This window comes from Psammomys obesus, unplaced genomic scaffold, assembly GCF_907164565.1.
Source record: "Psammomys obesus unplaced genomic scaffold, mPsaObe1.curated_primary_1811, whole genome shotgun sequence".
Classification (NCBI taxonomy): Eukaryota; Metazoa; Chordata; class Mammalia; order Rodentia; family Muridae; genus Psammomys; species Psammomys obesus.
The window spans coordinates 7,852,602-7,865,421 of NW_026596088.1; the positions used below are offsets into that span (position 1 = coordinate 7,852,602).

A 12,820-nucleotide genomic window follows, 5' to 3' on the forward strand; every position below is an offset into this window, starting at 1 on the left:
ATCTATCTATCTATCTATCTATCTATCTATCTATCTATCTATCTATCTATCCATCCACCTTAACCAGACCCCTTACCTCAAAGTTTGGCACTCTTAACTGTTAGTTCTGTAATAATCACTGATTATTCTCTTTACTTAACTTATTTCATTTTTATTTACCTCACTGCTACTTAGTCAGATACTTTTATCATTATTGCCTTTCTTTGTAGTAGGTTCCTGTTAGAAAATTGGGGGTACTCACTTCATCATCTCCCTGAGGTTCCCCCACCCTTCTCTGGAGTGCTGAGACACGATTAGTTTGGAGCGGAGATTTTCACATTTGGCTGCCACAGTATCTACTGCTGGGGCCAAAACATCATCAGTGATAATGCAATTTGCTTTTGAAGATTGTAATCTGTAGAGGATGTCTTTCTGGGTCAGCTGAGTGGTTCCTGGAATTAAAACTGTCCCTAAAGGAGTAGAAAAGAAATGGCGTTTAAAAACAATGTTGGCCTCTAGTACAGTAGTTAGGGTAGTATAGCTAGTACATTCATATTCTCTGTGTCTCAAAATGAGTTCGTGAATCAACTAGGGAAGAAATCTGTCTCCCATTATTCTGATTTTGTCTTTCAAGAGGTCTCCAAGTCGATGGCCCTTTTGCCCTAACATGAGAGCACTAATCCTGAGTGATTGTCTTGTGTTTGAGGATCTCTCATAACATTGAGCTTGGAGGAATTTTGATTGAAAAATAATAGTCAACATTGGTTGTGTGCTTGAGTGCCAGGTATTATTCTATTTTGCATATTTTAACTCATTCATTCCACATCCAAACATCTTCAGTATAAGCAGCTATGCATGGCTTGCCTCATAGCTTCTGAATAACTAGTGAAACTGCAGGAGTCAAAACCTTCAGCTAGACTCCAGAGCTGGGCATGTAACCTCTAGTCCAGTAAATGACAAGGTAAGGTGTAGTATGTTGGTGTCCTGAAGCCAGACACCCATAAACTTCAGCCTCAAATAAGCCCTTCACTTCTGTGAGGCTCAGATTCTGCTTCTGTAAAATTGGGGTTATAAAAGTATGTCTCTTGTAGGATTCTTCCAGGATTAAATGAGTTAAAGCATTTTTATTCAAATAAAACTTAATACATCTTAGCTCTTTTTTTCCCCCAAAGAATGAATGGATATTTTGCCTGAATAATAGACATGGTAACATGGAAGGGGGAAATCTCATGAGCTCCCACCCCTAGATAAAGAACTACAGGCAACTAATGACTGTAGGGGATGAAGCCATGAAGGGGAGAATTCTCTCCTCCCAGGAATAAGCACCTGAGTTGTTACCCAATACAAAGCGGTCAGCTCTGAAACCATATATTCACAACCAAAAACAGAGGACTCAGCAGTTGGTATTTATATCTTTGTGCATCTATCTGTTCATATATGTAACAATATTAATAAAAGGAAAACAGACCATTAGCATGAGTGGGGGGCATGGGAGGAAACATGGGAGGGCTCAGAGAGAGGAAAGAAAAGGGGGGAAATGGTGTAATTGTGCTTTAATTATAATGTATGTGATGGCTCTTCTTGGATGACAGCTTGACTACATCTGGAGTTAACTAAAACCCATGTGGTTGGGAACACCTGTGAGGGATTTTTTTCCTTTCCTTTTTTTTTTTTTAAAGATTTATTTATTTTATGTATATGAACACTGTATTCATGCACAACAGAAGAGGGAATCAGATTCCGTTACAGATGGTTGAAAACCACCATGTGGTTGCTGGGAATTGAACTCAGGTCCTCTGGAAGAACAGTCAGTGCTCTTAACTGCAGAGCCTTCTCTCCAGCCCCAGGATATATATATATATATATATATATATATATATATATATATATATATATATATATATATATATATATTAGATTGAATCATTTGAGGTAGGAAGACCCACCCCACATCTGGATCTTCTGAGGTGGGAAGATCTACCTGAAATCTGGGCCACACCTTCTGGTGGCAAGCTTCATAAAGGACATAGAAGAAGGAAGTGTTTGCTCTGTGCTTGCTTGTCCTCACTCTCTCTGACAAGTCCTTTCCTTCACTGGACTTAGAGCCAGCTTCCTTGGAATTCTGATGTAGACTGAAGACCAGCCGAGATGGCCAGCCTTGTAGACTAAACATCTACCGGATTCTTGGACTTTCTATTGGGAGACAGCCATTGTTGGACTAGTCAGATCATAACCCGTAACCCACTCTAATAAATCCTGTTTATAGGACTAGAGATCTGCTCTATCAGTCTGTTTCTCTAGAGAACACTGACTAATACAATGTAATAAAAACAAATTAAAAATAAAAAATAAATTATTAAAAAAGAATCTATCATCCGAGCTGGGAAGAAATGGCTCAGTTGTAAAGAGCATCTGCTGTTCTTCTAGAGGACCTGAGTTAGTTCCCAGTGCCAGTATAGCAGCTCACAAGAGCTCCAGCCACGCACGTGCGCGCGCGCACACACACACACACACATATATATATATAAAATATAAATCTTTCAAAACAGGAATCTGTCATCTATCTTTGTTTCTGTCTACTTACCTATCGTACTTGTGAATTTATCATACATCCGTCTTCCTGGCTACACCAGTTTTAGCCCCCAATCCTTAAGAGATTGGTAGATGGCATTTACTTCTAACTGGTTTTTCACCCTTCCTAGGTGATAATATGAATCAGAATCCCTGAAATCTATGTGAAAGCATTGATTCCCTGGCTGCACCCCACAGTTTTAAATTCAGGAGATGTTGAGTGGGGATAGAGAATTTGGTTCTGACAATGGAGAGCGATACCTATGCCAGCAGGCTAGGGTCGCACAGCTGGAACTGTAGGTGAGCATTGTGCTTCTTTATTTGGAAGTACCGTCCCTGTTTCAGAAACACGTTAGAACTCATTCGATTACTCTGACATTTAGTAGTGTCTTCTCAAGCACTTTAAGATCTCGTCATGGGCCAGTGAGACTGTTCATTGGGTAAAAGCTCTTGCTGTCAAGCATGCCAACCCTAGTGTAATCCCCACATTCCATGGCAGAAGGAAAGAACAGATTCCTGAAAGCTGTCTGACTTCCACACGGCACATGGTACCTACACACCTGAATGCTTGAGTGCACGTGCGCGCGCGCACACACACACACACACACACACACACACTCACACTCACACCATAGACAAACAATTGAAGCTAAGATTCCTTTAAAGTCACCTTACAATTACACCTTCCTAAATTTGTAAAGTATACACATTAAAATGAATATAGAAAAAAATATATGGACAGTTTCTGTTTATGATTTGCAGATAAGCAATTGATGCCACTCTTTGTAAGAAACAGAATTTAACAATATGTTGAACTGTCCCAGTCCTTCTCTCTGTCCCACAGTCAGCCACAGCTAGCCCTTATCCAGACTGATGTACTATTATTGTTATTTTTGTTTTGTTTGTTTGGTTGGTTTTCTGAGACAGGGTTTTTCTGTGTAACAGTCCTGGCTGCCCTGGAAGTCACTGTGTAGACCAGGCTGGCCTGGAACTCACAGAGCTCTGCCTGCCTCTGCCTCCGAGTTCCGGGATTAAAGGTGTGCACTACCACCACCGCCTGGCATCATTACCTTTCTTCATCTTGTCATCTGTGTATAAAAGCCTAAGCAATATACAAGCATATTCAGTTTTATTGAATTAGGACTTCAATGTCAACTAGCTTCTTACTTTTAAAGATTTTTTTTTAAAAAGATTTCTTTTATGTGCATTGTATGTATGTTTGAAGGTGCAAGATCCCCTGGAACTGAAGTTACAGACAGTTGGGAGCTGCCGTGTGGGTGTTGGAAATTGAACCTGGGTCCTCTGGAAGAGCAGCCAGTGTTTTTAACTCTCCAGCCGCTAAGGTTTGTTTTTATGTGCATGTGTGCATGTGTCTGTGTCTTTGTGTTCAGGTGCGTGCAGAGGCCAGAAGAAGGCATTAGATTATTTGGAGCCAGACATCCAGGTATTTGTGAGCCACCTGAGGTAGGTACTGGGATCCAAAACTCTGGTCTCACAACTGCGAAGCAAGCACACTTAACCCCTGAGTCATTTCCCCAGCCTCTAGCTGTTTATTTATTAAGTGGGAAAAAAATGACCAGAAAACATGGTGGTTTGAATGAAAATGGCACCTATAAGCCAGTATATTTGAATATTTGATTCCCTTTTGGTGAAGTGTTCAGGAAGGATTAAGAAGTTTGGCCTTATTTGAGGAGCTGTGGCCTTGTTGAGGGCAGTATGTCACTGGAGGTAGGCTCTGAGGTTTCACAGATGCCAGGTCCAGTCTTGCCTGCTCTCTGCCTCCTGGTTGTGGATCAGATGTCAGCTCTCAGCTACTGTTCCAGCACCATGCCTGCCTGCCTACTACCATAATGGAAATTTACTAATCCTCTGGAACTGTAAGAAAGCCATGACTAAGTGCTTTTATTTTACAAGTTGCCATGGTCATGGTGTCTCTTCCAGCAATAGAACAGTAATTTAAAGAAGATAGTAGCCATGTTGAGACATCAGAGTATGGTTGTCTGAGAAGGTAACAATAAACTGAGGATTGAGGGAGCTGGAGAGATGGCCCAGAGGTTAAGAGCACTGGCTGCTCTGGCAGAAGACCCAAGTTCTACTCCTGGCACCCACATGGTGTTTCCCAACCATTCTTAACTCCAGTTCCCCAGGGATCTGATGACACCCTCTCCTGGCTCTGTAGGCACCAAGGGTGCAGATAACACAGAGACACACATGTAGGGTAAACATGCATACACATAAATAATTAAATCTTTAAAACCAAACCAAACAAGCCAAAACTCCTGACACTTAAAAGTTGATTAAGAGTTGGCCATATACTTAGTTTTGAGGGTTCAAGCATAGGAAACAGTATGCCGAGACATCAGGAAATGGGAATGACTACAAACATTAGCAGAAAACATTTGTCGTGATAGGATCACAAGGTCTAATTGTGAGGATATTAAAGGAAGGCTGTCACCTTCCCCTTCCCAGATGTACCTATCCAGCAAGCAGATATGCTGCCAAAAGCACACTGTACCCAGATAAACATCTCATGGTTATGTAGATGTGTGGAGAAACCTGGCTTGTTGAAATGTGATCAGGAGTGTGACCATACTAACCGGTTCGCATACAGGCCACGTTTGCAAGCCACCACTCTGGGATCTTGGGCAGAATCACCATTACTCTATCTCCCCTTTGCAGGGAACAGGCATCTGTGAGTATGTTGGCAAATTTCCTGGATAAAGATCCAAGTTCTTCAAATCCCCATCTGACCTCTTCTCCATTTCCATCTGTCCACCAGAAAGCTGGATTGGAAGGCCTCTTTCCAGCCTAAGGAAAGCAAAGCCGTCACAGACTTAGAGGTTGTTATATAGTTAAATTATATTTTAGCTGGCTTAATGAATAAAATTGTAGAAAACTCACAAGTCAGTTGTTAGTCAGGACATACATAGAGTGAATGCAGATCACTCACATGCTGGGAGCCATGTCAGTTCTTTGAAACCAGGTCCTTTCTCATTTATTATGATTACCTCCCCCCCCAAAAAAAAATTAGGATTCTTACATTCTCCATCCCTTTGTGGATATATCTAGACTTCATTTCTTGCTATTTTGACTCTTAGAGTCATGTTTTACTTGTTGAATGTTTAAAAGTGGAAGAACAAAACAGAAAAGGATACATTAATATAATCCAGGGTTTCTCAAGCAGCCATGATGGAACCATTGGCATTGTGGGCCAGATAAGTCCATGTTCTGGGGCTCTTCTGCACATTATAGAACTTCAGCAGTTCCCCTCTATCTTCCTATGTCACTGGCAACTACTGACTTCTACTGTCTTCTACCCCTTCACGGCAAGCAGAGCTCTCTCTAGCCACTGCTAACTAACTCTGGGAGCTCTGACGACTTGCAGTTGAGACAGTATAGTCTGAGTAGCATTTGCTCCATACCTTCTCCATACTGCTCCATTGGTCCAGGATGTCTTTTGCAAAATTGAAATACTCTGGAATCTCTATTTTGAAGTCCCGTTTCATGGACTCATAGTTGGAAAAGTTCTGAGGGATCGCTGTTGTGTAATCTTTATACAGGACTCTCGTAGGACCAGGAATTGCTAGGCGCTGAAAATACTTAGCACGAAGTAACATTGCCATGGTGACAAGAGCCAACTAGCATTGGTGTTGTTGGATGTTTTAACACTTGGAATTCTCTTGCAGACTAATCCAGCTAAAAGACAAGCAAAAATGGCATGTATTGGTTTGGTTTGCAAAGTAGTAAGACCCTAAAGCAGCTAAGCTTGATCATAATTATTCACCACCCTCTCAGCGTTACTTTCTGGCACTTCCCTATGTGCCAAATGCTGTGCTTTGATGCTTTGGGTATTCTTTGTCATTAAATCCCTAGAGAAACCCTGCAAAGTAAGTACTGTTACTAGCTCTGTGTACAGACAGAGAAAATAAGAGCCATTGGCTGGAGTCAGATCCAGAAAGATCTGGGCCCAGCCCGTTCTCCTGACCACCCTGTATGATTGTTTCCTACTTCTCATGGCTGTACAGAGGCTTCTGATCCAATGTCATATCAAAAGTCACATCAAAGCACCACAGACTATCTACACATGAGAGCACCAAGAGTAGCCTAGTACCTGGCAGGCCTGAAAGCACTGTCAGTGGTTAAAGTCTGTCTGGTTTAGGCTCCAGTTCCCATGCTCCCAACAGGAGCCCACACGACCATCAAGTCCACACTTGGAGACATAATAACAGGGCTTCTGTGGGGGAGATCCTTCCCAGCCACCCACTCCTCCTTGCTTCTGTGGGAAGTCATTTGATCACAATGTCGTTTTACTTGGCTGAGGCTATTAAAAGTTTTAGTGTTCCAGGGACTGTGACCAAGTTTCTCCTCCTATGCTTCCCACAGTTTTCCTACAGTAAAACATAACTACTCTCATAATCATTAAGCCATACTTTTAACTGTGATTCTAGCTGTGTGGTAGGGCAGCCTGGCTCTGTGGAAATCATTTCTGTAACGACAGGACAAAAAATACCAGATATCAGCTAAGCTTTATCTTACATGGACTGGAGGGCTGGGCTTCACATGGATGCATTGGATGCGTTTGGAACCCAGGTCCCCTGATGCCTCACCTCTTTGTGTGAGAACCTGGCAAATCCGTGATCTTGAGCCCTCTGAGATCATCCAGCTTGGGCTTCCTTGTCTTCACCTGCAAAGAAAATGCACATCAAACAAAAGAAGAAGCAGGCTGTACCCTGTTCTCTCAGGGTCTGAACTTGGGTCTTTGGATTCTTATTTGGATGGTTTTACTTTGGGCCAACAGGATTCCAGCAGAGCCGTGAATTGATATCATATCTATGCATTATGATATTTGATTCTGCCATAAATGCTGGTAATAATAGAAATAAATAAACGTAGTCAAATTCTTCCAAACCCCTTACTGATGACTACTGAACCCTGAACTTGATGCAGCTTTCATGTGCTATGAAGTATTGTTTCACTTTCCTCCCCGACTATTTAAAAATGTAGAAAGCACTGTTCACAAAGTTGTTAAAGCTGTAGCTCATGGGCTACAGTTGGTTGATAGTACAAGTTTGTAAATCCTGAGAGGACCTGTGCCTTGTCCTCATACTCATGCTTCTTTTCCTGGGAGTTATAACCACAGTTGACTTCGAGAAAATACATTTTTGATCCAGTTTTCTGATCCAATTGAAATTAAAACCAGTTAAAAAACAATGTCAGCCTTTAACCCCAGAACTCAGGCGGCAGAGGCAAGCAGATTTCTGTGAGTTCAAAGTCAGCTTGGTTCATATAGTGAGACCCTGTCTCATTTGTATTTAATATAAAGTATTCATATATAGGAAGTATTTTGTTGACTGAATAAATGGCTTTTTCAGAAGGGGGAACTTTTAACTGCAGAGTTCTAGTTGACCCAGGAGGTGCCTCTGCTGCCTTAGCCAGAGTTATGTGACTACCTGCATGATCCTCATGAGGCAGTTTATGTCAATGTAAGTGCAAGTTTAAAATCAGTTCGTGGCTGATAACTCCTCAGCTAAGGTTTACAATTCTGCATCCACTTCCCTTCCCCAGGCTGGGATTTTGAGCTTGTGCAGGTCTTGTGCATGTGGTTAAAATCACTATGAGTTCATATGTGCACCTGCCCTGCTGTGTGCAAAAAAAATCACTTTTTCCTTGGAGATCTTGGAGGAGTGGCTCGTGGCAGTAAAAATAATCAGAACACACTGTCTGAAACTCTCAAAGGACCAATAAAAGTAAGTAAAGTAAAACAGAATAAAAATAAGCTTATTGGTTACAGCAGTTGTGCTTGATGGGCACGTGTGGCTCCGAACCACGCTGATCAGAGCTGGTGTAATGCCTTCCTGCTGTTGTACCGTTAACAGCTCACAACTGAACTCACGTAAACCTTAACATTCAGGATAATTGAAGAGGAAATTTCCCAAGATAAGACATCTCTCCAGGTTCAGGGTCGGGAAAGGGATGCAAAGAACTTTCTCTGACCTAACAGTTATGGAGATAAAGCAATGACAGCATTGAAGGCCGAACGAGCAGCCTGCTCTTTAGAACAGGAGTTACTGAGGCTGTTTCTTCGGGCCTAAGTCCTCAGGGCCTCAAATGGCATTGTGCTTGACTTCAGATGGAAAGAGTGGAAAGAGAGCTGCTGGACTCTGCTGACAAGTAACTTCCTGCCAGTTTGGCTGTGCTTGATCTTAAAAGGATTAGGATCAAGTTTCTTTCAACTCTGCCTCCGTGCCCCCAGTGCTGAAGACCGAAAGTTGCAACTAATGGAGATGGTCAGCACTAAGTTTTTGGAAGCAAAAACTTCTTGGCCTTTACTTTTCGTTTCAATGGCTTCATATGGTTCAAAAACTGTAAAAGATACATATTGAAAAAATGTCCCCTTCCTGACCTGAAGGTTCTGTATTTTGGTCCCAGTCCTGCCTCAGGAGTCACTGTTCTTCCTCATATCTCCAAGGTGACTGCAGACTCATTTCTTCACCGTCTGTACACAGCAAGTAGCTAGGCTTCTCACTATCTCACCCACTTAATCCATTTTCAGTAATGTGGCTTTAGAGACCTTTGCATATCAGTACATAGAGCTCTTTATTCTGTCTTTAAAAACAAAACAAAAAAGCTGCATTGCATTGTACCAAAACAGCTGCCCCATTATTTTACTAAACTAGTCCCTATTATTTTACAATTTAACTGAAAAATTGAAATCATTTCTTCAGAAGTAAAACCCTAATTCTTCCAATACAAATGTTATTTTAAAATAGTTAAGAAGTATAATAAACATTTCCTGGTCCTGTTGAAACAAGGGCAATAATTTGATCTGGTTCAGACACATTTTTTTTGGAGGTTAGTGTGGTTTATTCATTTACTCAGTAAATACTGACTGAAGTTTGAAATGTTGCAGATACAGACAACATATTGGAGGAACAGAGACAAGTCCTCACTACTGTCATAGACTGGCACATGTAAATAAAGTAAAAAATAAATGTGTTATTACATGAAGAGGAAAATAGGGTAGTGGGGGGGGGGAAGAGAGGCTATTTTGGAAATATAGCATCTCCAGGGATGCTCCATTTTTGCTGAGATCTGGCAAGGAGCTGCACTGTACCAAGCGTTTGGCATTGGTTTATTATTCCACATTCCAGGGAAACACTCTCAAACACACTCCTACTCAACTGAATGGCATGTCCCGCTCATCCTGAAACTGGCCTGTATCAAATGCTGAGAATACCTCTGTGCACGTGACGGGGCCAGCCCCGACCCTGAGTTTACAGACTATTAAGCAACTGCAGATATTTACACTGGGGATAAGTTCTGTGTACTCACCTTGCTGACACCAAGAAGAATCGGAGTTCAGTGTGATTTCTCCCCATCACCATATAAACCTTCCTGCATCCAGAATCTTTCACACACAGTGGTGTAGACACCAGTTAGTTGCTCGGGTTCCAGTAAGCAGCCACCCACCCATGCCCAGGCAAGAACCCTCATTAAATTCACTATACAAAATAGACCTGAAAATAGGAGGGGGGCTTACTGGGGAGAAGGAGAGGTTTGGCAGGAACAGAAGGGAGATGGGTGAGAGTAATAAAAGGTGATTATGATTGAAATACATTACGTATGTATGAAATTGTCAATGGATATATTTTCAAAAAGCAGTCTCTCAAGTGAACATTTTAAAAATCCACATAACAGACCAGAAAATTGATCAGTCAGCTGGAACTTAAAATGAACTTAACCATTCTTTTTAAATAAAAAAGGAATATCAACACCCCTTCATCGAGGTCATAATATTTATTTCTTTCCAACAAGGCTTAGTCAGTTCCTGTCTTTTCAACATTCTTATCTTACAAAGTTCACTTTACAGGTTTGAAAAATCACTTGCAGATGAAAAAAAAAAGATCACTTTTGCGTGGTAAATCCAGATTTAACACCAAACCACTGAAATGTTGCTAAGAAAAATTTTAAGAAAGGCACCACACACCAGGCCATATAATGCTTTTGAAGTATTTAAAGTCTCATCTGAAATATAAGCTTTGGGTCCATAAACATGGCAGGGCAGAGGGATCATCTGTCTCCCCACATCTTCAGAACACCCTTCCCCCTACTTAGCACAAGTGATAAGGCAGTTTGGCAGATACACAGCCTCAAAGCAAAGTACAACTCCCTCGTTCTCATCCTCAACAGGACCCCGCCTTAACCTCTACCCTCCCACCCCAAAACACTGTTTTAGAATGTTCCTTATCCTAGAGGTTACCTATTGTCATAGATTTCCATCTTTGTGCTTTTCAAATGCAGCTTCTTAGAGGTAATTGGCATACTTTGGGATATGTAGGAGATGGACTTCCATTTGTCATTGAGCAGGGTGCAGCCAAGCAGAAGAGAACAGAGAAACATTTGGCCCTACTCTCTTAAATTCTTTTCAAAACATTTCATTATATAAGCACATGTACCCAGTATTGAAAACTCAAACCTCACCAAAAAACCTGAACACTCAGCTGCTCTGCCTACAGCCTTCTAGGGTGCTTCCTCCTCACCGGCTTCCCAGCAGTATTCACATGACAGCTGCAAGGTTCTGAGAGAAACACCTTTGCCATCCAGGGTTTCATAGAGCACCTTCTGGAGTTGCTGGTTTTGTTTGCCTGCACCATAGCAGGAAGTCTCATACAGGAGAAGAAAGGGGATACTCACTGAAGATACAGCTTCCCACACAGCTGGAGTGATAGCAGACCTGCTTCATGGGAGAGAAAGTCAATTTCTCACCTCTGCCTTAGGGTTGGTAGTAGATCAAAGTGGAAGGAGTGTGACAGAGAATGCCGATCTGGCCCAGAGTGCCTTTCCTTTATTGGTGGACACTTTGAAGGGAGGAGCACGAATGTTTACATAACCCTGGCCTGTCCCTCTTGACCTTCTTAACAGGTAATGATTTGTATACACAGTAAGCTTTTAGTAGGCTGGGCAAGATAAGTGTGCACAGGAGGGAAAGTGTTCAGAGAGTTGTTGAAAGGCAGTGCCAACGGGAGGCTCACACAAGCAGCCCCAGCCCTTCAGAAATACAGGCAGGAAGATCAGGAGTTCAGGGTCATTCTCAGCTACACTGTGAGTTTGAGGTCAGCCTGATTTTTTGAAATGTTTGAATAAACAAAGAACTTGAGGTTTGTGTGGGGTTTCTGACAGCTCTCAAGAACAGGGAAGAAGTAAGACTCGCCATTGTCAGGTCACTTCTCCCCGTGAATCCCTCAGCGTGTCTCAGCTTGCCAGTCACTCAGAGGACTACAAGAAGCTACGGGGTCTTCTCTAAGCCACAGCTCCCTGCTCTCCCTGCCTCTCTGAGCTGCAGCCACGGCAGTCCTGCTGCTTGCCCAAGACACAGACACGCCCCAGCCTTGAACGCCTAGCTCGCCCACTGCCTCTAACTATTCCCTCAGCCCCATGGCCAAATCCTCACTTGGTGAGATAGCCTATCCAAGATACTTATTCACCACTTTTTCTAACCTAGAATGCTTCATTTTCCCCCCAATTTTGTTTTTAAACTTTTTGCATATCTTATCATTGGCTTTAAAAATAAGAACTTTGTTTTATTTGCTGAGAGATCATTATTGTATATATCAGCTGCTAGCAAATGTTAGCCATCCAATGTCTAATGTGATATGTGAATAAATGGCTCATTCAATTGTATGGATAAAAATCCAACTCAAATTTAAAGACAGGAATTAATATGTTTGCATGGTGGCACATACTTTTAATCCCAGCACGTAGGATGCAGAGGCAGATGAATCATGGTGAGTTTAGGGCCAGCCTGATCTACATAGTGAGTTCAAGGATAGCAATGGCTTACATAGATAGACCCTGTCTCAAAAGACAAAAACAAAAGCAAAAGGAAGAATTTATTGGTCCCCTTTTAAAAAATTAGTCTCTTTTTAAACATTGATTTTGGGGAATTTACTATGTAAATAGTCACACTATGTGCAAACTGTGAGTTTTATTTCATCCTTTTAGGTCTTTAAGCCCTTTTGTCTTGTTTTCCTCTCTTGCCTTATTTCAGTGGCCAGCATCCGCATCAGAACAGTGAAGTGGAAATCCTCGCTGCCTTCCTAAAGCAGGATGTGCTGAGGTTTCTGTTGTAAGTTCCAGTGCAAGCTGTATGCTTTGTTATGGACAGTTTGTAGACATGAAACCTAAGGAGTTTGTTTTTCTTTTTTTCATTTGTTTTTTTATTTGTCAAAATAGTTTTATTTTCTACCACAATATCCTCATTACTCAGCTT

General features: G+C 41.8%; 1 protein-coding gene across 5 annotated transcripts in view; it reads right to left on the bottom strand.

The window, feature by feature from the left end:
- The window catches only part of Acsm3 (acyl-CoA synthetase medium chain family member 3), a 23,363-nt gene extending 11,980 nt beyond the window's left edge, over positions 1–11,383 (bottom strand). For 2 of the 5 annotated variants that reach the window (XM_055627329.1, XM_055627333.1), the window contains exons 1-5: positions 11,245–11,337; positions 7,158–7,234; positions 5,973–6,246; positions 5,148–5,358; positions 242–449 (exon numbers count right to left, since the gene is read on the bottom strand). In XM_055627329.1, the coding sequence (XP_055483304.1) occupies positions 242–449; positions 5,148–5,358; positions 5,973–6,173 (620 nt within the window). In that variant the 5' untranslated portion in view covers positions 6,174–6,246; positions 7,158–7,234; positions 11,245–11,337. Of the gene's footprint in view, positions 1–241; positions 450–5,147; positions 5,359–5,972; positions 6,247–7,157; positions 7,235–8,953; positions 9,031–9,882; positions 9,959–11,244 lie in introns of those variants that run through there. The other 3 variants (XM_055627332.1, XM_055627331.1, XM_055627330.1) reach the window with 3 other exon arrangements.
- Between the last annotated feature and the right edge of the window lie 1,437 nt (positions 11,384–12,820).